The sequence below is a fragment of the Labeo rohita genome, chromosome 2 (assembly GCF_022985175.1).
Source record: "Labeo rohita strain BAU-BD-2019 chromosome 2, IGBB_LRoh.1.0, whole genome shotgun sequence".
NCBI lineage: Eukaryota > Metazoa > Chordata > Actinopteri > Cypriniformes > Cyprinidae > Labeo > Labeo rohita.
Window position 1 is genome coordinate 22091964 of NC_066870.1, and position 22008 is coordinate 22113971.

A 22008-nucleotide genomic window follows, 5' to 3' on the forward strand; every position below is an offset into this window, starting at 1 on the left:
GACTAAATGTGACCATGGACCACAAAACCAGTCTTAAGCAGCACAGGTATATTTGTAGCAATAGCCAAACATACATTGAATGGGTCAAAAATGATCGTTTTTTTCTTTCATGCCAAAAATCATTAGGATATTAAGTAAAGACCATGTTCCATGAAGATATTTTGTAAGTTTCCTACTGTAAATATATCAAAACTTAATTTCTGATACGTAATATTGTTAAGAACTTTCAATATTTATTTATTTATTTATTTATTTTTTATTTTTTTTGCACCCTCAGATTCCAGATTTTTAAATAGTTGTATCTCGGCCAAATCATACACCAATGGAAAACTTATTCTTTCAGCTTTCAGATGATGTACAAAACTCAGTTTAAAAAAATTTACCTTTATGACTGGTTTTGTGGTTCAGGGTAACAAATATGCTTGCAAATTGTACACTTCTACATTTGCACTGGTAAGCGAAAACCTTTGCTTTGAAGGAATAATATACCCAAAAATGAAAATATGTTAAAATTAAGCCATAAGCATGAAAAATTAAGCATTACATCGCTTGTTTAAAAAGTAGATCTTCTGCAGTGAATGGGTGCCGTCAGAATGAAAGTCCAAATAGCTGATAAAAATCTCACAGTAATCCACACGACTCCAGTCCATCAGTTAATTAATAGTGAAGTAAAAAGATTATGTTTGTTTATAACTTCTTACTAGCTTAACTTTTTACTAGCCCTTTATCCATAATACTGCTTTCCCCTGTGAAAAAGTTGTCTTATCTGAATCAAGAAAGAAATATACAGAAATCAAGCACTGTGTGGAAGCAAAAAAACTGTCCAAAACATTTCCAAAAAAATGTCTTTGTATTCTGATGTGAGAGAACAAGAAGCCATGGATTTTTCATTGATTTTTCATTGTTATGACTTATGGACTGGTATTTTGTTCAGAAGTTTTGGTTTAAAATTAAAATGCCTTTCTTACAAACGCACAGCTTTGCAAATCACAAGACATTAAATAATGAACTGCAGTTGTGTGGATTACATGTTTTATCAGCTGTTTGAACTCTCATTCTCACGGCACCCATTGACTGCAGAGGATCCACTGGTGTGGAAGTGAAGTAATGCTAAAATTCTCCAAATCTGTTTAAATGAACAAACAAACTCATCTACGTCTTGGATGGCCTGAGGGTGAGTGAATTTTAAGCAGATTTTCATTTTTGGGTGAACAATTTCTCTTGTTATTCTGTATCCATAACACTAGGTGTCAGTAAAAATACGTGAAGAATGAAGAAAACAACTTTCTATGCTCTTACACATTTTTCTCTTCAAAAATATGTACATTTATGTAATCAGCAATAAATGTAACAGTCCTAAAAATAATAATAATAATAATAATAATAATATAAACAAATAATGAATTGCAATCCATATCCCTGCTGAGAATGAGGTTTTGCTGAGGCAGATATGATAAAAAAAAAAAAAAAAAAAAAAAAAAAACATCTGATGTTTTTTGTTTTTTCATGTGAGAGAGAAACCACAATCTTACAGAAGCAGTTGGGCTTTCATAAACATTATCCCTGGCTTCACATTGTTCATAATACACATCCAAAAAAGAAAAACAAAAACAGTAAATTCAATAATAACTCAGCATAAGAAAGAATCACAGGGGCTGTTGAAAAAATGACCTGCAGATTTACAGCACTAACCGAAGCTTTTGCCTGAGGCAACACGCTAACCTCATGTGTACTGGGTAAGAATTCAATAAGCAGAAGACATTATTATTATAAACCTAAATCCAAATAGCTTACATGGTTCTGGGCACCTGGCAGCTTTAATTTAAAAGTGACTGCGTCGAGAAATAATGAACCAGAGAAAAAAACATCAGAATTTTGCGGACCTAAAGATATATCATTATGCAATAATATCCTCTACAAACATGATTCCTGCATGCTAACACGGTTGTGAACTACAAAAACAGATAACATTCAGTGATAGCTAGCGTGAGCGTGTCATGAGCACATGTAATCATGCGGTGAAAGGAAAATGATCCCAGCAAGCTCATGTAAATCGTCGTTTTCCTCCCTCAGACTTGACAAACTAGCAATTATTGTTCACATGACGGATTGCCAGTGTGAGGGCAGGGAGCAAGAGAAGTTATTTCAGTTGCAAACCGGATAAACAAATTAACCAGTGCTCATTGAGAAAATTCAGAGGGATGGATACACTCAAATGATTATTAGTATAACCTAAAGGCATTTGGACACTTAAACCGCTAAAACCACTTCATGTGTTGGTGTTATTTCCAAATCCCATTGCACTTAGGAGAGGTTTAAGTCAAAAATGCAACAAAGAGGCCTTAAGGCTTTGGACAGCATGACTCACGTTAATTTCTTAGCCAATATAAACTTTTTGTCCCACCTCATGCCCCCTAGATTGATGTAAGATTTGAGTTTGAATGAAAATATGAGCTGCTCTTATCTCACTCTATGAGATCCTTAATTACTAGTTGAGTCGTGTTGAGCTCAGCTTCTTGCTCCCACTGCATCTTTTACCACCCAGGCATGACAAGACCACACTCGGAGCAACCGGCCCATTATTAGGACGGCACTCGCTGTTCCCACTATTAATAATTACCGGTTTAAAATATCACGTGTGGATTCTACTACATTGGGAATATGATGACACGGCAAGCTCTTCTTAGAGCGCTTTCTGAAAGCATCTCTCGAGCACAGAGGAGATCAGACGGAGCTGCTGATTCGAATCTTCTAGGTCTGTAGAATGAGAGAATATTTAACTCTTTTATTCAGAAGAGGAGAATCATCTTCAGAGAATAAGACCAAATGACTAATGGTTTAAAGAGTGAAACGGATCCAAGGCAGGTTATTAAGTAACCAAGTTAATCTAATTTTCCTTTAAACTGACGTACTAAAAATAGCAGAGAAACTTCCAGGCAACAGCTTCGCTTCGGCTGCACATTTTGAACAGCATCTGATATCTTCATTCAAGTTAGATACGTTTTTAAAGATGTAAGATTAAATTAAAAAATGGAAGTAAATATTTAAGGGTTTATCTATTGATTCTTTTTCAAATGCTGCAACCAGATTGCCTTTGAGAAGTGAAGACGAACTAAAACTGAATATAAGTTTCTGCATCTTTATGTTTGAAAACTTAACTCCTGAATTCAACATTTTGGATTTACTGATCTGTGTTTAAAGGGGTCATCGGATGCCCATTTTCCACAAGTTGATATGATTCTTTATGAAAAATCTATAATATACTTTGGTTAAAAATTCTCAATGGTTGTGTAAAACAACACCCTTTTTACCTTATCAAAATGAGCTCTGCAAAAATCATCCCGTTCTGAGGGACTGTTCCTTTAAATGCAAATGAGCTCTGCTCGCCCCGCCCCTCTCTTCTCTCTGTGGAGTGAGGAGCTGCTCTGAGAGATTGTTTACTTTAGCTGCATTTAGCCTGAAACTTGCAAGCATGTTATTAGGAAAGGTGATTGTAGAGATCCATAAAAAAAACCCTTGTACTCAGCTGGATCAGAAATAATTAGCACGAACATAGAAGCATTTATGTAGATCGGGAGGCGCATTCCCTTCACAAACAAATGTAATCCACTGCATCTTCAGCGGCTCAGATGTCGGGAGTAAATGACGACCACTATGTTCATTATTACATCCAGCAACACAACACCTCAATCGCTCAATCGGAGATATTCTTGTCTAATTTACATCCCTGCTCCAGAAACAATGGAGGTTGGACTGTTACAGCTGATCTGAGGTAAGACGCTCATGTCAATCAACTATCGTGGGAGCGGCCTCTGTCGGTGTGACGCCACATCTAAGAATGGCTCGCTTTTAAAAAGGGGATATTATTTTTACAGATTAATTTAAAACCAATGCATGGATTTTTATCATTATAGGGCAGATTTGTACATGCACTGCCAACACACATTAATGTTCAAACATGTAAAAGTGAAGTTTGCATCTGATGACCCCTTTAAGAACTCAAAACTTGTTTCTTGGATGGTCTTTAGAAAATCTGAACACATACTGACCTCTATAGGGCATGAGTTTTACTGAATTCAGCTGTCAAAACCAACATGAAAAGAATTCAAGGACAAACATTTTGTTCACAGGTTTATCAAACCACTTCTCACATCAAACACATTAACACAAGTTGGCTTTAAATAAGATTATTACGTTTCATTGCACAATATTTCAAAAAACCAATGATGAGCTGCCCTGATGTACAGAATTTCTGACTTCTCACTCAGTCATCAGTCTCTTTTTATCTTCCCTGATTGTGTTTTACAGAGTCCTTTATTACAGTCTAAAAGCAAGACTACAAAATAACTCTAATGGGAGGTGATATATAAAAAGAGCATTGGACAATGTTGTGTGCTGTTGCATTATGGGTGAAAAATGTAAAATGGCAACCAGTGAATGTTACAATTATTTATGGCTGGAGAATTATGGTCCTGCTAAGGAAGATATTGCTGCACAAAACGGATATATCTGCCCTAATATTGTGCTCTATTGAAGTATACTGTACTTCCAGGAGTGTGTGTGCAGAGGCATTGTTTAGATCATTCCTTAAGCTCTGGTTCCTCAGGTTTGCTCTCTGTTTTCCCATCTCTCCTGCTGGATAGCTCTTTCAGCCCCTCCTGAAGCTGCTCTACGGCCTCTCCATCTCCTGCTGCATGTGCCAGAGCCAGAGCTTCCTGGTAGAGTTTACCAGACTCCTCAAACTCCCCTGGTCAACAGAATACAAACAACAGTGACACAATTGTGTAACCCTGAGAAAAATAAAATGAATTAAATTACAATTATAAAACAATATGTATATGTAGTATGTAATAATATAATTTCAAATCAGAATGATTTCTAAACGATCGCCTGACTCTAAAGACTGAAGAAATGGCTGCTGAAAACTCAGCGTTGCTATTACAGGAATAAATAAAATTTTTAAACTGTAATAATAATCAGAGTTATTTGAAAAAATTAACGCCCTGGCTTTTCCCAGCTTCATAATGGTAGTGAATGGCTGTTCAAAAGAGAGATCATACAAAATGCATTTTTTATTTAGTACTGTCCTGAGTAAGATATTTTACATAAAAGAAGTTTACATATAGTCTACAAGACAAACAAATAGCTGAAATTATTAAAATAACTTCCTTCAAAAGTTTGGGAACCCTTGGTTCTTAATACTGTGTGTAGTTACCTGGATGATCTACGACTGCTTTTTTTGTTTTGTTTTGTGATGGTTGTTCATGAGTCCCTTGTTTGTTCTGAGCACTTTTCTTCAGAAAAATCCTGCAGATTTTTCAATTTTCCAGCATTTTTTGCATATTTGAACCCTTTCCAGCAGTTACTATGTGATTTAGAGATCCATCTTTTCACACTGAGGACAACTGAGGGACTCAAACACAACTATTAAAAAGGTTCAAACATTCACCGATGCTCCAGAAGGAAACATGATGTAAGAGCTGGGGGTGAAAACTTTTGGAAGAAACAGGAAGAAAACGTCCAAATTTTTCTTATTTTGTTGAAATATCTCTTTTTTTTCCATTTAGTACTGCCCTTCGGAAGCAACAGAGGATACCTGAGTGTTTCCTGGAAGACAAATTAAGCACAATTTACCTTGATCTTCAAATTCACAAAGTTTTCACACCCCGGCTCTTAATGCATTCTGTTTCCTTCTGGAGCATCAGTGAATGTTTGAACCTTTTTTAATAGTTTTGTTTGAGTCCCTCAGCTGTCCTCAGTGTGAAAAGTCAAGAACCAAGGGTTTCCAAACTTTTGAAAGGGGTTAATTTAATAATTTCAGCTATTTTTTTTGTCTTGTGGACAATATGTAAACAACTCTACCCATTCAGTGCCATTATAAAGCTTGGTCATAGATTTAAAATGCATTTATTTTATACTAAGTATAGTTCAAGTCTATTAACTTACATACTGACATAATCGCTTGAGTTTTACTGATATAAAAATTGTAATAAAATTTTATTTGGAGTACTACTTGCTACTTGTGCACATTTCTTAATATTAAGCCTAAATTGTGTTTTAATGTCACTGTTATAATACCAGTCTTTAAATGCAAAATATTTGAAGTGTACCTAATATATACTTGCAATAGTTCCACTTTAGCACAATCAAATATACTTCAGTATATCTTTAGTTGGACTTCAGCTTTAATGTGCATTACTTACAAAATTAGTTGTTCCAATTTAGCAGACTTTATTTATTATGCAGGCTATTTTTATTAAGTACATAATATGTTAATGTATTTATAGTATACTTAGTATGAAATAAATGTATTTGTAAATACATTTGAGTACATTTATTTTTTACTAGGCAATGTCAATGGTATCAGTTGAACCTTTGTGCATCAAAATCCCTGCCATATTCCCAAGCAGGACATGTTGATCAGGGTGACCCGCTGCCTGTCCAAGCTCAACCGCCTTCTTCACATGAGCCAGAGCTTCATCATGCTTTCCTTGCAGGTCCAACACTGTTGCCAGGTCACTCATCAAAACCAGGGTCTGAAGCAGATTACACATTACCATTTAACGGGATGTGGTTTTTTCACATCTGAAGATCTTGTAAAACGACTGGGAACATATTCACTGAATACCTATGACAATATATGTACCAGTGTGTCATATCTTAAAACAGAAGCATCACCTGTGGATGGGATTCTCCCTGCTCCTCTTGGCAGATCTGCAGCGCGTGCCGATAATCTCTGCAGGCACCCGTGAAACGATGATGCGATGCCAAATAACGCGCCCTCGCATCTAAGCTAAGACCGAGCAGCAACCTGGTGTCTTTGCGCTCCTCGTCTAATTGAAATACGAACACATTTAGTAAGAGATCAATACATTGACCAACAAACACAAATGATCTGTTTGCAGTGGCATACAGCCAAAACTGAAAGGCGGCTGTGATACCTGACAGGGTTTCTGGAGGAAGCTCCTTCTGTTTCTCAATCTTGGCCTCTAAAGACTCTGTACAGAACTGAAAGCCATGCTCTGCCAATTCATTCCTGGAAATGAAAGCTCAGAGTTACTGAACAGTGCAGAGGTCAACAGGTCAACTAACTCTGACTGTTTTCACTCTCTCAGCAGAGAAACACAACTCACTTGTTTTGAGTAGCATATATGCTGGCCAGCTTTAGCGACATCTCAATCACTGCGTTGTCATCCTTTTGAGATAAAACACATAAAGTCGGTTAAAAAACCGAAAACTAAACATCACTTTTCTCATTGTTTTTGGTTTGTTTATATGATAATCCATCAACCAATGTTCAAAAATAAAGGAATGAGAAAGAAGTCTTTGTTTTTACCTGTGGTGTTCCTCCTGACAGCATAAAACTCATGGCTGCTTTGAAGAGCTTCTCGGCCTGCAAAAAAACAACAACAAATAGAGTCACATGCTGACGTTCACTACAGAAGTATGTACTAATGTAGAGTAGTGAGTCAGTGGAGCAGGGCAGAGGGAAGATCACCCTCAGCCTTACTCACATTATCCAGCTGACCTTGGACAAAGGCAAGATTCGCCATCTGTGAAGCCAGAGACACATTAACCAAAATGATGCTCTCATTTAATCTTCTCTGTCATGGAATATATACTACCGATGGTTGCAATTTTTTGGAGAAAAAATGCATTGGGTTAGGTGAAAAAGGAGGATAAAGTCAGAAAAAACATACCAGGCTGTATGTGTAAATAATGGCATCATTATTGTGCATCTGATGTGCCAGTCGAACAGCTTTGTGTAAGAAACCATTGGCAGCATCCAGTTCCCCCGGTCATCATGCTGTACTGTGAAGGACGATGAGTAACATTTGGTCTTCAAAGACGAATATTAAGAAAATCATTTTTAAAAACATTAAACACTATACAACTTTTGCCCAAATTTTGCCACCATTTAAAATCTGGATGCAAGCATGAATGCCTACATGCAAAGTGTTTTAAATCTGATTTGAAAAGTCTAGTGTATGCCAGTCTTAAAAGGACAGTTCACCCAAAAATTAATTAAATTACTCTCCCTCATGTAGTACCAAACCCGTAAGACTTTCGTTCATCGTCTGAACATAAATTAAGATATTTTTGATGAAATCTGATTAGCTTTCTGGCCCTGTATAGATAAAACTACGCAACTAACACTTTCAAGGCCCAGAAAGGTGGTTAAGGACATTGTTAAAATAGTCCACATGACATCAGTGGTTCAACTGTAATTTTATGAAGCTTTGAGAATACTTGTGCTCAAAGAAAACAAAAATAACTTTAAAAACTTTTTTGGGGGGCCTTGAATGTGGTATTGGCATCGCTGTCTATGCAGGGTCAGAAAGCTCTTGGAATTTCATTAAAAAAAATATTAATTTGTGTTCTGAAGATGAACAAAGGTCTTACGGGTTTGGGACGACATGAAGGTGTGTAATTAATGATGGAATTTTCATTTAATCCCTTTCATCCTTTATCCCTGTAAAGAAACAGTTCACTAAAAAATTAAAAAATTGCTCAAAATTTCACTTCACAACACATTAATAGATAGACTGGTGCTGTTTGGACTCTCATTCTGAGAGCACCCATTCACTGCAGACGATCCAGTGGTGAGCAAGGGATTTAATGATACATTTCTCCAAATATGTTGCCATTAAGAAACAAACTCAACTACATTTTGGGTGACCTAAGGGTAAATTTTCAGCAATTTATTTTGGGGGGAAGTATTCGTTAAATACATTTTAGAGCTTTTTTTTTTGTTTTTGTTTTTTTTTGTAAAGTCCACTTGCTTCTAATTTATGTAGTAATATGACCCTGGACCATAAAACCAGTCAAGGGTCAATTGTTTTGAAACTGAGATTTATCATCTGAAGGCTGAATAAATAAGCTTTCCATTGATGTATGGTTTGTTAGGATAGGACAATATTTGTCTGAGATAGAACTATTTGAAAATCTGGAATCTGAGGGTGCAAAAAAATCAAAATATTGAGAAAACTGCTTTTAAAATTGTCTAAATGAAGTTCTTAGCTATGCATATTACTTATCAAAAATTAAGCTTTGATATATTTACGGTAGGAAATTTACAAAATACCTTCATGGAACATGATCTTTACTTAATATCCTAATGATTTTTGGCATAAAAGAAAAATCAATAATTTTGACCCATAAATGACCCAGTTGGTTATTGCTACAAATACACCCGTGCTATTCGTGACTGGTTTTGTGGTCCAGGGTCACATATTTTATTTAACACAAATCATTTTAATTAAAAATTATGGTAACATTTTACAATAAGGTGTCAATTGTCAACATTAGTTAATGCATTAACTAACATGAATGAACAATACATTTATTACAGCATTTATTCATCTTTGTTAACGTTAGTTAATAAAAATAGTCATTCATTGTTCATGTTAGTTCACAGTGCATTAACGAATGTTAAAAAACACAACTTGTGATTTTAGTAATGTATTAGTTAATGCTGAAATTAACATTAACTAAGATTAATAAAATCCTGTAGATGTGTTGTTTATTGTTAGTTCATGTTAACTAATGAACCTTGTTGTAAAGTGTTACCCAAATTATATAATCAGGTAACAATGTAGCAATAATGTGAACTAAAAAAATCTTCGTATTTTCTTTGTCCCTCTTTTTTTCAAATAGTCATTGTGGTCTTAAGACTACACTAGGATAACCAAATGTAGCTCAAGACACATTGATGTGATACCTGCATGTTAGTAAAGCATCACAGTATACCTTGGCTTTTTTCAAGAGCAGAATAAGTTCATCCTCAAGTTTTTGTTCCTCAGTCCTCTCATCAGTGCTTCCAAAAAGTGAAAAGGCTGATGCAAAAGCAAATATCACTGTTAGAACACATTAATCATTACAAAGACAAAGCTCATCCTGGATTGAGGTGGTTCATCCCTGCTGAAAAAAACACTTTAGAACTCATTACAGAAATTCTAATGGTTTCTACTACAAATACGATCACAAACATTAAAAACCATCAACTTTTAACCATTAAAGCCATTAAAATGTGGTGTGTTTTGGTACATATTCCATAAGGATTTAGTGGTTTTAACAAGCCACTAATAGAAGGCGACCAGTTAACAGTAGAAACCCACAGGGTCCATTACAGTTTCCATTAAAACTAAAAAAAACCCATTACATATTTTGTGATGGTGTCTATTGTTTTTATTTCAGCAGGGATACATTATGTAAATATCATGAACCGTTTATGACAGCATCCATTGCAGCTACCCATGTTTCTGATTCATGTCAACTCACCCATGGCACCCCACGCAAGAGTCCAGCTGCTGAATCCTGCCGTGTCAGAATGACACTTCCCACTGTCACACAGATGCCATGACCTTCTGTGGCAGCGGCTCGACCGCACCAACACACCAACCGGCTCATGCAGCGATTTGATCCTTGCAAACGATAAACTAGAACCGGAAACATTTCTCGTACAGTCGTTACCACAATGCTTTAAACGAGCTACTTGTGCAGCCAGCTGGCGACAGTAAGAGCGCAGCGCCATATTTCTGATTAATGACGTCAGGGGTGGCGGTCACGTGACCAGCCTGGCTCACGATTTACCTCCATTCGTTTTATTCGCATTTAAATTAGGATTTAAATTATATTTAGATGTTAATTAGATGGCTTTTGATTAATTGTTCACTGAATATAGATTTATTATATTGTTATCAATTTATTTTAGTGCCTGGAACTCGGAACATACGGGTCATTCCTTAAGTCCTGTATTCACAGTAACATTTCTATATACTTTTAAACAATCACATTTTTAAATATCACAACATTTTTTGTTTAATTTCATCCTAATATCACAATTGGAATATTTATGTATATCATTCTATGTTTTATTTGGAAATATTATTCATTTGTAACACTATTTCACACAACGTGATACAATTTTGATTGGGGAAAAAACAGTGCAAACATAAGCAAAGCTTAATAAAATAAAAAGTATAAAAAGTACAAAATAATATTAAATATACACTACCGTTCAAACGTTTGGGGACAGTACATTTTTATTGTTTTTTTTTTTTTTTTTTTCTTAAGAAATTAATACTTTTATTCACCAAGGATGTATTAAGTTAATAATTAAAAGTTTATTAAAAGTTAATAATAAATAATTTACATTGTTATAAAATATTTATATTTTGAATAAACACTGTACTTTTTAAACTTGTTATTCATGAAAGAATCCTGGAAGAAAAAAAAAATCACAGGTTCCAAAAAATATTTGTTGGATATTATCCAACATTGATCATTCTAATAATAAATCCGCATATTAGAATGATTTCTGAAGGATCATGTGACACTTAAGACTGGAGTAACAGCTGATAAAAATTCAGCTTTTCATCACAGGAATAAATTCTATTTTAAAGTATGTTAAAATAAAAAACATTATTTTATATTGTAAAAACATTTTGCAATATTACTGTTTTTTTTTCTATATTTTTAATCAAATAAATGCAGCCTTGATGAGCATAAGAGACTTCTTTAAAGACTATTACAAGTCTTACTGACCCCAAACTTTTGAACGGTAGTGTATATATATAAATAACAGGTTTACAGATGAGAATTCTTGACATATAACTAAGGTACTTCTTTTAAAGTTCTGCATAAAAGAAATAACATACAATAGACACCAGTTTATTATTCACTGTTCTGTTTATTTATTTTACTAAAGCACAGATGAGGTTACAAAACAACACAATATCCTGTTATCACCCACTGGCCATTAGTATTTTAACAGGGAAAAGAGGGAATGCTTTTCAATTCTAAATTAGCACACAGTGGGTCTCTGTACCACAGATCATGCAGTAATTATAGGTTAAACGTATTCATTTGTAGACACAGAAGTGCACAGAGAGAGAGAGAGATAGGAAAGGCATAGGGTGATCCATATACACTCACACTTAATATGCACATGAACAATAAGAACTGCACAAAAGAATTACACAGATCACCTCAAATTTAAATCCTTCCTCTGAAAAAAATAGCTTTCAAAACCTAGCATATTAAGCTTTCAGTGTCTGTAAAGCCTTTATACATAATCTTAAAAGGAAAAAGTTGCATGTTTAAAATGTACATATGAAAAAATACAGAGTTAAAGTCAAAAGTTTACATACACCTTGTAGAATCTGCAAAATTTTAATTATTTTACCAAAATAAGAGGGATCATACAAAATGCATGGTATTTGTATTACTGACCTGAATAAGATATTTCACATAAAAGATGTTTACATATAGTCCACAAGAGAAAATAGTTGAATTTATAAAAACAACCCTGTTCAAAAGTTTACATACGCTTGATTCTTAATACTGAATGATCCACAGCTGTTTTTTTTTTTGTTTGTTTGTTTAGTGATAGTTGTTCATGAGTCCCTTGTTTGTCCTGAACAGTTAACCTGACTGCTGTTCTCCAGAAAAATCCTTCAGGTTCCACAAATTCTTGGTTTTTTCAGCATTTTTCGGTATTTGAACCCTTTCCAACAATGACTATGATTTTGAGATCCATCTTTTCACACTGAGGACAACTGATGAACTCATATACAAAATGCATTAGGGGCCGGGGGGTGAAAACTATGGAGAAATTAAAGATCAGGGTAAATTTAACTTATTTTGTCTTCTTGGAAACATGTAAGTAGCTTCTGACGGGAAGTACTAAATTTAAAAAAATACGATTTTTAGGCAAAATAAGAAAAATGTACAAATCTTCTTTCTGTTCAAAAGTTTACACCCCTGGCTCTTAAAACATAGTTTTTCCTTCTGGAGCATCAGTGAGCATTTGAACCTTCGATCAAGTGTATGTAAACTTTTGAACAGGGTCATTTTTATAAATCCAACTCTTATTTTCTCTTGTGGACTTTATGTAAATATCTTTAATGTGAAATATCATATTCAGGTCAGTGCTAAATAAAAAAAATAACATGCATTTTGTATGATCCCTCTTATTTTGATCAAATAATTAACATTTTGTAGATTCTGCAAGGTGTATGTAAACTTTTGACTTCAACTGTATTCTGTTTTTTAAACTGCCATTCATTTCAGCAACAATATCATAGGTTAGCATAGCCTTAAATCAAGAAATAAAGTGTATGGGTATGTGAGGCTTTCCACCCAAATCTCTCCTAACCCACTATGACAAATAAAACACAAATCCATCAAAAAGATGAATGTTTAATTTACAGAAACAGTTCAAAATGCAAGCAAAGAGGAATGTCGATAGAGGTGAGTAAGTGACCTAAAAACCTACTGAGGTTTTCAGAATTGTCCCAAATTAAAATGTCAACACACTCTCTACACCTGTAAGTTGTTAAGAGACAAGAGAAGTATATTAAAGCCCATGGAAAATAAGCCCTATGTGCTTGAAACAAATCATTAAAACACATATCATCTTTTGTCTCTTCTGAATGTAATAAGTCATCTCTTTTCAAAGTCAGCACCTGATAATTCAGTATCTAAAACACTTTGCTCAAACGTGACTTAGAAAATTAGAAATAAAGCAATCAAGTGTTTTGAAAATGAGCAAAACACCCAAGCATCACACGCTTACGAGGCAATTCGTAGACACATATTGCAGACCTCACAACTGACCTGTTGGACCAAGTGCCGCATTTAAAATCTCCGCTGTCGTCACGTGACAGAGCAGTATTTGGCACACAGTATTTTATTTTTTTTAATAAATCTGCATTGGCTGCATACAACAACACTGAAACCTCATTATCAACCAGCATTCAGAGGCACAAAATATTTACTGACCGCAACAAGTTCCTGTAAGCTCCAGCTCATCTGTCCCCAGTGAAGAGCGCAGATTATTGCACAAAAAGCAATCGAAAGTGTCACATACAGCCTCTCTAGTAGCTCTGGTATATTTCACTGCACAATGCTGCTGATTGACAAAACTCAGATTGAAAGGACTGTTATACATTTAGTGATTGCCGGCAAAGAGCTGCCTGTCAGGTTTAAGATTCATTTCAACTATACAACGTGCAAACGAAGGGATAATATCCATTGACAAGTAAGTACTGTCACTATATTCCCCACTAAATCACACTCAAACACACACTGAATTTTTTTTCTCATTATTGTATGCTGGAATTCTAAACATGATTTGATGCAGATGACCTAGGGTTTTTCAAATCACTTGATGTGAAAACACAAAAATGATGTGCAGTGATTGTCTACCCTGAACAGCATGTGTATATCTGATTGGTAGCATGGTTATCTTGCAGCGAGGGTGCATACAAGGTGTGCAAAGAGCTGCCGAACCATGACCAGAAGGAAAACAACAGCACACATCAAACCGCCACACAGAATGAAGGAAGACTGTTCGCTCCTCACCAAACCTTGGAGTAACTGAGAAAGGTGTGCATGTGTGTATGTGTGTGTGTGTGTGTGTGTGTGTGTGTGTGTGTAACAGAGGACAAAGGCTAAAGCCCCGGGCACAGCATGAACACCTCACTCACGGCTCCCAAAGAGCTGAAGGAAAAAGAGGAATATGTAGACCACATCCATGTAGAGGCAGATGGCTCCGAACACATGCTCCTCTGGGTTCAGAGAGTACCGCCTGTTGCCGATCAGCAGCTGCATGTCAAATGCCAGGAACTAAAGCATGAGAAAAAGAAGATAGTTACATATTGAATGAAGCACGTGAATATATGACGATATTGCGTGGTTAAAAAGTACTAACCAGAGTGAAAACCAGAGCACCAAATCCAGCATAAGCAGTATGCAACCAGGGTATCTAAAACCACAGACAGAAGCAGATATTTGAGTTGACAACACTGTATGACTGAATCAATATCAAAAAATATACTTCAGCATGATACCTGGCAATACATAGTAATTAGAATTGATAATGATTAATATACAGTGTCATTCAAAAGTTTGGGATCAGTAAGACTCTTATGCTCAATAAGGCTGCATTTATTTGATCAAAAAATACAGAAAAAATGTAATATTGTGAAATATAAAATAATGGTTTCTATTTTAATATGCTTTAAAATATAATATATTCCTGTGATGCAAATCTGAATTTTCAGAAATCATTCTAATATGCTGATTTATTATTAGAATTATATTTGTTGGCATAGATAATTCATGGATTCTAAGATGAATAAAAATGTATATTGAAACAGAACAGTTTTGTTTTACATCGTAATAATATTTCACAATATTGCATTTTTTCTGTATTTTTAATCAAATAAATACAGCCTTGATGAGCATTAGAGACTGCTTTAAAAAACATATCACAACATGTTTTAGGTTTTACGAATTAAGCTTAAATTTAAAGTAAAAACCTAGATTTAATTAACTGGTATAATGTTAATATACCAACCTACTCAAGTACTAAAATCTGTTTTGTACCTTTAAATTAGGGGTGTCCAAACTCATCCTGGAGTTTAGCTAAAACTTGCCTCAACCCACCTGCGGGGAAGTTTCTAGTATGCCTAGTAAGAGCTTGATTGGCTGGTTCAGTTGTGTCTATCTAGGGTTGGAGCTAAACTTTGCAGGACACAGACCCTCTAGGACAGAGTTTAGGTACCCCTGCTTTAATAATATACTACCAACCACCAAAAAACACAGGTGGTAATGAGAAAGTCACATGATGAATCAAAGGTCAAAACAAATATCTTTTCCACAGACAAAAGTAACTTACCGTTAACCAATTAACAGGTTTTTACCACACACTGTAAGAAAACAATCCAAAGAAAATTCCAGTACATCAAAGAACTCATAAGTTCAAGGCACTCAAATAATGTGAAAAATATTTTTCACATTATTTGAGTGCCTTGAACTTACGAGTTTTCTGATGTCACAAAAGAATCCCGCACCCAAAGAGCACAGATTTATTTATTTTTACAACCAAGCAGCAGTTTTTGCTTGAAAAACGTATGTGTGAAAATTCCAGTACATTTTAAAGACAATTCCTTTAACCCTAAAACACAAGGCAATGTGTAACTCAAAATATGGGTAAAACACTTGCAAAAAAATCCATACAGAAAAATCTGGCATGTTACCATCATTGGCCCATGTTTTCACAGACTTTTCTTCGAGCATAGCATCTCACCATTAAAATGTGACAGTGTACGCAATTTCAAAAAGATGTGACGCTTCAAAGTGTTCTAGTATTTAATGTATGAAAGATTTACAAGCAGCTTACATATCCAAATGGTGCGGTGAAGAACAGCAGAAGCCCAGTGATCATCAGCACCATCATGAGGGAGAAAAGTAATCCATGACAGGTGGTGAAGTCAACCTAGATGACAGAAGACAACACTCTATCAAATTACACATAAATGAAGCACTTGAAAGACGCCGTTTAGGACAAAATGTGCTCACCCTGGATTGGAAACAGAAGAGCGTGATGGCCAGACACACCAGTGCTGTGATGCCCACACACATCATTACTACTTTGGTGTTGTGGTAGCTGTAGAAAGAAAGAGTGAAATTTAAAAAATGAAATTAAGAAAGAAATTAAGGTTTTTGAGGAAAACATTCCATTATTTTTCTCCATATAGTGGACTTCGATGATGCCCAGCAGGTTGAAGATCCAAACAGCAGTTTCATTGCGGTTTCAAAGGGCTCTACACGATCCCAGCCGAAAAAAAAGGGTCTTATCTAGCGAAACGATTGGTAATTTTCTTTAAACAATAAAAATGTACATACTTTTTAACCACAAATGCTAGCCCGACCTCATGCATTATGCCTGATGTAGGCAAAAATACCGACTCAAAATACAAAGCGAACGTGCAAAGAAAGTCAAACTCCCTTCATGAAAAGGTAAAACAATGATGTTGGACAATTCCAACATTAGACGAAGAACTAACCACTAACCACGCATGACCTTTCCAACGTGATTATGTAATGTGTGAAGTCACGCATACACCCAGAGCTAGTGCAAGACAAGCATTTCTGGTTAAAACAATGTATAACAATGTTTATTTTTTTAGAAAATGACCAATCGTTTCGCTAGATAAGACCCTTATTCCTCGTCTGGGATTGTGCAGAGCCCTTTGAAGCTGCATTGAAACTGCAGTTTGGACATTCAACCCACTGATCCCCATTTTAGTCCACTATATGGAGAAAAATCCAGGAATGTTTTCCTCGAAAACCTTAATTTCTTTGCAACTGAAGACAGAAAGATATGAATATCTTGGATCACACGGGGTGAGTAAATTATCAGGAAATTTTAATACATTTTAAATATGAAGTTCATCTTACCTGGCTAGCATGCCTGCCATATAGGACATCGCCAAAGTCTGAAAATAAAGCAAGACTTTTAACTCTTTTCTTTTTCTGGTGGTTAAAAAAAGTTAAATGATAGTGAACAATTATTATTATTAAATACACTTATTATAAATGAGTGTTCACTATCATTTAATTTGCCAGTTAAGGAGACAATACTTACAAAGATAGATAGAAGGATCATATTGGTAGGGTATCTTCGTCTGTAGATGAAACACAAACACTGATCGATAAGTGATGGATATTAAAGAAGCTCACAGTTCCTGAAATCACACATCTCCTATGCTGGTCTTAAAATAAAAAACAAGCAGAATATATAATAAAAAATATATATATCTCCTTACCGTGCATTTGTACTGCATACAAGCATCAGGTATGTTCCCATGAAAGTCATGCTGGACAAAAAAACAAAGCAGTGTCACTAACAGGGCAAACAAAATGTTAAAGGGGTCATCGGATGCCCATTTTCCACAAGTTGATATGATTCTTTAGGGTCTTAATGAAAAGTCTATAATATACTTTGGTTAAAAATTCTCATTGGTTGTGTAAAACAACACCCTTTTTACCTTGTCAAAAAATGCATTGTTCCTTTAAATGCAAATTAGCTCTGCTCGCCCCGCCCCTCTCTTTTCTCTGCTGCTCTGAGAGATTGTTTACTTTAACCACATTTAGCGCGTTTAGCCGTGAAACTTCCTAACTAGCACGTTATTAGGAAATTGATTGCAGAGATTCATAAACAAAAAACCTTATACTCACTTCTGCTGTAGGTGAAGCTGGATCACAAATGATTTGCGTGAACATTTATGTAGATCAGGAGGTGCATTCCCTTCACAAACAAATGTAATCCACTGCATCTTCAGCGCTCAGATGTCGGGAGTAAATGACAACCACTATGTTCATTATTACATCCATATATTACATATACATATTCTTGTCTAACTTCCCTGCTCCAGCATCGAAACAATGGAGGTCGGACTGTTACAGCTGATCTGAGGTAAGACGCTTATGTCAATCAACTATCGTGGTAGTGGCCTCTGTGGGTGTGATGTCACACCGATTTGAAAAAGGGGATATTATTTTTACAGATTGATTAAAAACCACTGCATGAATTTTTGTCATAATAGGGTAGATGTGTACATACACTGCCAACCCACATTAAAGTTCAAACAACATGTAAAAGTGAAGTTTGCATCCGATGACCCCTTTAAACAAAAAGTCCCGAAACCTCTAATGAGGCAACTGAACAGTGTATAATTCAGTCACTTACTATGAGGTCAGATAGAAAACTCGATTGTACTGTACAAACTTCCGGACTGGCTCACTGTGAAAGACAGAACGGTCATCAGTCAAAGTGGAATAAATGGATAAAATGGGGTTGTCATGTACTCTGATGTTAGTATCACTTACCAAAATGTGAAGAGTGACACCACACCAAATGTGACCATGAGCTGAACCATGAGGATACAGAAGACCTGCAAATGAAATACAAGCTTTTCATGACTAAGATGTTTATACATTACCATTACCGTCAACTTTCTGCACCTTGAAAGTGTCAGTTGCGTTGCTGTCCATCCAGGGTCAGAAAGCTCTCAGATTTCATCAAAAATATCTTAATTTGTGTTCTGAAGTTAAATGAAGGTCTTACAGGTTTGGAACGTCATGAGGGTGAGTAATTGGTGACGAAATTTTAAGTTTGGGGTGAATTATCCCTTTAAAAAAATGCCTTGATGAATGTTGAGTTCAAAAGAACAGCATTTATTTGAAATGGAGATCTTTTGTAACATTAAAAATATCTTTACTGACACATAATTTCTTTAAAAAAAAAACACTGCTGCAAATGGAAAAACAACTGAAACAAGACTTTCACACCTTCCTGATGAACATGCGGCGGACATTCTTGTCCTCCCAGTTGCTTCCACTGAGGCCGTCGAAGCTGCTGCTGGAGCTCGGGTCAGAGAAGGGTGAGGACATGTCTGCAGCATACGCATTGGAATATCCTGGACCTAAACAGACATTTTGCAGCATTAACGTTGTTCAGACAGAGAAGAAAGACCTGAAGGATTTTTTCTAAAGAACAGCAGGCAGTTTAACTGTTCAGGACAAATAAGGGACTCATGAACAACTATCACTAAACAAAAAAAAAAAAAAAACACAGCTGTGGATCATTTAGATAACAACACAGTATTAAGAATCAAGTGTATGTAAACTTTTGAACATTTTCATTTTTATAAATTCAACTATTATTTTCTCTTGTGGACTACATGTAAACGTATTTTATGTGAAATATCTTATTCAGGTCAGTACTAAATAAAAAAATAGCATGCATTTTGTATGATCTCTGTTATTTTGGTAAAATAATTACATTTTGCTGATTCTGCAAGGTGTATTTTGACCTCAGATCTATATAAAGTAGTCAACATTTGAAGTTGATCAAAAAAGTTTATCATAGTTGGTTTTAGGACATCTTCAAAGAAAGTTTCTGATCCACTTCAAATGTTGACTACTGTAGATAGATAACCAAAGATATTATAATAAATGGTCACTTACTAGGCCCGGGATGCACATAAGCCCAGCTGGGGTGCATGGGCATGGTTGGGGGTGGCATTGGGGGCGGCTGGGAGGCGTAAGTGAAGCTACCAGCTCCTTGTTCTTTATCTCCTGCTGTAGCTTCAGCATAGCTTGGTGGAGCTGCCGGCAAACTCATGGTCTACTGAAAAACAACACCATTAACACAATGAAACAAATCATCTAAGATGGAATCACAACTAGCACAGCTAGATCTGATACTTGAGCACTCTGGCTTACATTAATATTTTATACCCTAACACCAATGGAACTTTGCAACTCTTCACCACATGAATTCATTATGAACCTAACACTCGGATCCTTTTCTTTTTTTTAGCCGACGGCAGACAGAAAGTTTAAAGAACAGCTTTATAAAATTAACTTTCAACTGATCACTGTTTTGAATGTTTTAAGGTCTCTTCTGCAAATCTAGCCTGAATTTATTTGATCCAAAGTACAGCAAAAAATGTTAAATATGTTTACTATCTAAAATAACTGTTTTCTATTTGAATATCTTTTAAAATGTAATTTATTCCTGTGATCAAAGCTACATTTTCCGCATCATTACTCCAGTCACATGATGACATGATGAATCATTCTAATATGCTGATTTGCACTCAAGAAACATTTTTATTATTATTATTATTGTCAATATTTAAAACAGTTGAGTACATTTTTTTTCAGGATCCAAAGATCAGTATTTTCTGAAATAAAAAAGCTTTTGTAACATTATACACTATACCATTCAAATACTTTTATTTAGCAAGGATGCTTTAAATTGATCAAAAGTGATGATTAAGACATTCATAATGTTACAAAAGATTTCTATTTCAGATAAATGCTGTTCTTCAGAACGTTCTATTTATCAAAGAAACCTGAAAAATTCTACTCAGCTGTTTTCAACATAATAATAAAAATATAGAATATTAGAATGATTTCTGAAGCCTCAGTGACTGGAGTAATGATGCTAAAAATTCATCTTTGAAATCAAAGGAATAAATTACATTTTAAAATATATTCACATAGAAAACAGTTATTTTAAATAATAAAAATATTTCAAAATGTAAACAAATAAATGCATGCTTGGTCAGCAGAAGAGACACCTAAATTTTTCACATGAAAAACATGATTCAACCTCAAGAGAAATATGTAATTTGGTGCAGATGTTATTAATATCACCAAAAGGTAAGATGAAATTCTTACAGCTTGTAATGCAAACCAATGAGATTCTTATAATAGTATAACAGACTTTTTTACAGTAAAAGGCATATAAATAATAGTTGTCACTCTGCAAGATGATACCTGAAGGCTTAGTTTTATAATCAAGGCTTTTAAGTATTTATTGTGGGGGCAAAATATCTAATACAATACAGTACAATGATGACTGAGAGATGTACAAATAAACGCTCCTCAAAAGCCTGATGTATCATATTTAATACTAACATTTTAACATGATTTGGATAACCAAGCAATTGGCTTCAGTGCAGTAAATGTTCATCTTAAAATCCTAATATCAGTATAAGAGTTATTTTTACACCTACTCCTAAATCATTAAAGACTTCACAGCAAAAAAACACGTTTACCACATCCTGTAGTTTTTCTTTTTCCTTTCAGCGAAGTGTTGATCATGTTAATAATTTAGAGACTTTAGAAATTAATGTATCAAATATGAACAGTAGTATTTGTACAAAAGTGTTGTGTTATCTAACAATTATTATCAATAACAAACACTGAACATCAGTTCAGACATATTGATCTGCCAAGTGACTGTAGAGCTTGTCAAACACACCGCACAACAGTCTCTATCCTAAACTACTAGTGTTAATGAGTACTGTCATACAAGTAATCAGTAGCAGTGACAGGACTGAAATACATGCAGACAGCGCTTAGCTTAGCTAGCACATCGATGACACTTTTCAAGCCCATTCTGTCGTGCAGGAGACGACAAATGATTTGCGCATATAAGAATAACGGTGTTAGAAATGACTTAATAAATGTAGGGTCTAATTAATTAGTTATAAACTAAGCTCTGTATTTCAACTTACCTTACTGTAACAGCTAATGTGACACTCGAGATTCCCAAGTAAAAACAATGTACTCAATCATGTAATGACGTACATCCGGTGTTTCCGGAAATGATAAACGCGAATCATAAGCAAGATGGAATAC

General features: G+C 35.1%; 2 protein-coding genes across 3 annotated transcripts; both read right to left on the reverse strand.

The window, feature by feature from the left end:
* Positions 1 to 4128: 4128 nt before the first annotated feature.
* ttc19 (tetratricopeptide repeat domain 19) lies at positions 4129 to 10549 on the reverse strand. The gene is given in 11 exon segments (XM_051131741.1): positions 4129 to 4747; positions 6374 to 6536; positions 6679 to 6833; positions 6942 to 7036; positions 7134 to 7195; positions 7337 to 7393; positions 7515 to 7553; positions 7701 to 7796; positions 7798 to 7812; positions 9751 to 9836; positions 10282 to 10549. Coding segments are annotated over 11 exon segments (1188 nt in total). The 5' UTR covers positions 10535 to 10549; the 3' UTR covers positions 4129 to 4580.
* Positions 10550 to 11672: 1123 nt separating this feature from the next.
* Positions 11673 to 21964, reverse strand: faim2a (Fas apoptotic inhibitory molecule 2a). Of its 2 annotated transcripts, none has more exons than XM_051131775.1 (12): positions 21885 to 21964; positions 19822 to 19984; positions 19144 to 19277; positions 18682 to 18746; positions 18542 to 18595; positions 17619 to 17669; positions 17438 to 17477; positions 17251 to 17288; positions 16369 to 16456; positions 16190 to 16285; positions 14717 to 14770; positions 11673 to 14631 (listed from the first exon to the last, which is right to left on the reverse strand). In XM_051131775.1, exons 2-12 carry the CDS (start codon positions 19976 to 19978, stop codon positions 14485 to 14487), a joined length of 924 nt encoding a protein of 307 aa, XP_050987732.1. In that variant the 5' UTR covers positions 19979 to 19984; positions 21885 to 21964; the 3' UTR covers positions 11673 to 14484. The 2 variants fall into 2 exon arrangements, with proteins under 2 accessions (XP_050987732.1, XP_050987723.1); XM_051131766.1 differs by having other exon boundaries at positions 19822 to 19981; positions 21885 to 21952.
* Between the last annotated feature and the right edge of the window lie 44 nt (positions 21965 to 22008).